Consider the following 3,046-nt stretch of genomic DNA (forward strand, 5'->3'; position numbering starts at 1 on the left):
GCTGTTTGTTAGTTTCTCTGGAGGCTGTGACCTGTTGGCCTTTTTAGACACCATTTCTGCTCCTCCATGATGTCACAGACTACCAGTGGACAGGATTTGCAGGCCTCAGTCTAGTGATCTTTGTATTTAAGTCAATGGTGTGGTTAGACAACAAGTGGGAGGGGTTATTGTTTAGGGGGCGGGGTTAGTGGTCAGAGCTGCTGAGTGGTTGTTGGTGTGTTCAGAGTGTGGTGCTGTCAGTGGACCATGGCCTGTCTGATGGCCGCCTGGTCCGTTCACAACCCATCTGTGACCAACTCCATCATCATGGTGAGTCCACACCTGACACACACACACACCTGACACAGACACACACACCTGATACACACACACCTGACACACACACGCCTGACACACACACACAGTTATCAGTGAGGACTGGAACAGCAGGTCTAATGATCTTTACCAAGACTTGAATAAAAAGTCATTAAAGAAGTGAGTCTGAGCCGGACTTACAAGACTAGAGATTCTACAGAACAAGAGTCTGGAGGGTCAAGTTGGTCCAGAGTCTGGAGGGTCAAGTTGGTCCAGAGTCTGGGTGGGGGGCAGGTTGGTCTAGAATCTGGGAGGCAGTTTGGTCTAGAATCTGGGAGGCAGTTTGGTCTAGTCTGGGTGGACAAATTGAGCCAGAGTTTTGGAGGGAGGTTGGTCTAGAGTCTGTGGAGCCAGTTGGTCAACAGTCAGGGAGGCAGGTTGATCCAGAGTCTGGAGGGTCATGTTGGTCCAGAGTCTGGGATCCAGAGTCTGGGGTCCCACAGTTTATTTCAGTAACGTCATTGATATGTCGTCTCTTTATACCAATGATTCAGTTTTTTGATCCAAACACTGCTGCTCTAGTTTTCCACAGACAAACTGTATTAAATAAACTAAGACCATAAAAACAATCATAAAAACCATAAAACCATAAAAACAACCATGTTTTCTGTCGACTGATGACACGTTGTTTAAAATTTAAACTCTGATAATTTTCACATTTGTTTTATTCTTTATGACTTCTGTCAGTTCAACCTGTTTATGGAAACAAGATCTGAAAACCAATGAAATGTCTCAACTGTTTGATTTGGAACAAACTCGTAGTTTTATTGAGTTTTTTCACATCAAACTAATCTTTAACTGTGTGAATAATCTCAACTCGGCCAGTCTTTGTTACAAGAACAAAGAATTAAAAGATGAAGCCTCGTGGGGCAGCAAGAGGGTTCATGTTGTCATCTGGAAGATAATTAGTATTTATTTTATTAAGGGCTGGTTTTGAGACAGGAAAGCTCAAACAGGGAGCATTGGCTCAGTACCATGTTAGTGTGGCCTGGTACCGACTAATAAATGAATAAAAAAGGTGTTTTTATTGTTTTGGACCGTTGTGTTGTGCTGACTCAGCAGTGTCGGTGTGAACCCGGCTGGTTGTCCGACAGTGACCTCAGAGGCTGATTAATRCCTCAAACTGTCCAACAGGAGCTCTGCTGACCAGCTGGTTCCTAATCTGACAACAGTCCTCTCCTCCTGATGCTCAGCGWGACCTCAGTCACATCGGATCTGATCCACCTTCAGGTTCCGCTAACGGAACCAGGGCTGCTCCTGATAATCATCACAGGGACAAGACAGGCTTATCAGTCTAAAACGTTTTAAAGCATTTCTGTCCTTAAATAATCTGATAAACTGRACCTGTGGAGAAGAAAAGTGGTTTTAGGCTCTGAGAGTCACAGACCTGAACCAGGAYCTGAGAGATCCATCATGCTTCAGTCCAGGTTTTAGCTAACAAGACCTTGTTAGAGTTCAAAGTTTCCTGCCAAACTCTCCTATAAAAAAACTAAAATATCCAGAAAACTGAAAACATGATTATTAATTTGAGAGAAAATCTCAGCCTCTCGACAACAACCAGATCATCACGAGGTGCTTGGGTCCTACAAGACCCCAGACCACCCGTGACCAGACCTGTTTGCAGATCTTTGAGTTTCATTTCTCTGTAAAACACAAACATATCATGTCATGGGTTCATACTGGTCTCACTGTCCTCCCTAGAACACCAACGGACCCCCGGATCTGATGCTGGACCCTCGGACGGTGTGCGTTTGTTTGGATGAGACGGTCTACAAATGTCCAACAAGCATCCAGACACCGATGCTGCAGGGACAYCTGAAGAAGGTGGACGGACCACTGAAGAGGGTGGACAGACCACTGAAGAAGGTGGACAACAACCTGACAGAGGCCCAGAGGTTCTCCTCATTACCCCGGAGACCGGCCGTCAACATGGAGTTCAAAGACGTCTCGTACTCAGTTAGAGAGGGACCCTGGTGGAGGAAGAAAGGTAAGGTAGAACCCCTGAGGGGTCACACCTGGCTGAAGGGGAACACATGGTCTACACATTAAGTCATTCAGCACAAACTGGTCCAAAGTTTCAGAGTCAATGTAGGTCTGGTGTGTTAGAGTGTTGGTCCTATTAGAATGGGTCCAGGAGTCCAGAGTCAGTATAGGTCTGCTGTCTCAGATYRTTGGTCCTATTAGAACTGGTCCAGAAGCCCAGAGTCAGAGTAGGCCTGGTGTCTCCGGGTGTTGGTCCCATTAGAACTTGTTCAGGAATCCAGAATCAGTGTAAGTCTGCTGTCTCAGAGTGTTGGTCCTATTAGAACTGGTCCAGAAGTCCAGAGTCCTTGTCCCACACCATGAAACCACTGACAAGGACAGCCTGGACTGCCACTAAAGAACCAGAACCAGACAGTTTTAATGGTTCTGATCCAGATTCCAGGTTGTTTTCATTCTGCTGAGGTTCTGACATAGTGAACCGGGTCTGGATTAGACCAGAAGTGAGGAGAGGGGATCCCTCAGTCCTCTCTGGTTGTTTGTTCTTGTTGCAGTCTGACTCTGTGTGTCTGCTGGATTATCAGCCTGTAATCTGTTAATCTGACTCTGTGTCTCCTGCTGCAAATAACTGCAGCACAGACTGAAGGAAGCTGTTTCAGCTGAGAAAATGTTCACAAAAACACACAAACAAACAAACAAACAAACAAACAAA

At 45.8% G+C, this 3,046-nt stretch overlaps 1 protein-coding gene across 1 annotated transcript in view; it reads left to right on the top strand.

The window, feature by feature from the left end:
- The first annotated feature begins 172 nt into the window (after window positions 1-172).
- abcg1 (ATP-binding cassette, sub-family G (WHITE), member 1) overlaps window positions 173-3,046 on the top strand; it is an 18,629-nt gene continuing 15,755 nt past the window's right edge. The window contains exons 1-2 of the mRNA XM_014032818.1: window positions 173-309; window positions 2,056-2,341. Coding sequence (XP_013888272.1) covers window positions 247-309; window positions 2,056-2,341 — 349 coding nt within the window. The 5' untranslated portion in view covers window positions 173-246. The remainder of the gene's footprint in view (window positions 310-2,055; window positions 2,342-3,046) is intronic.

Source organism: Austrofundulus limnaeus, unplaced genomic scaffold, assembly GCF_001266775.1.
Source record: "Austrofundulus limnaeus strain Quisiro unplaced genomic scaffold, Austrofundulus_limnaeus-1.0 Scaffold1547, whole genome shotgun sequence".
Lineage (NCBI taxonomy): Eukaryota > Metazoa > Chordata > Actinopteri > Cyprinodontiformes > Rivulidae > Austrofundulus > Austrofundulus limnaeus.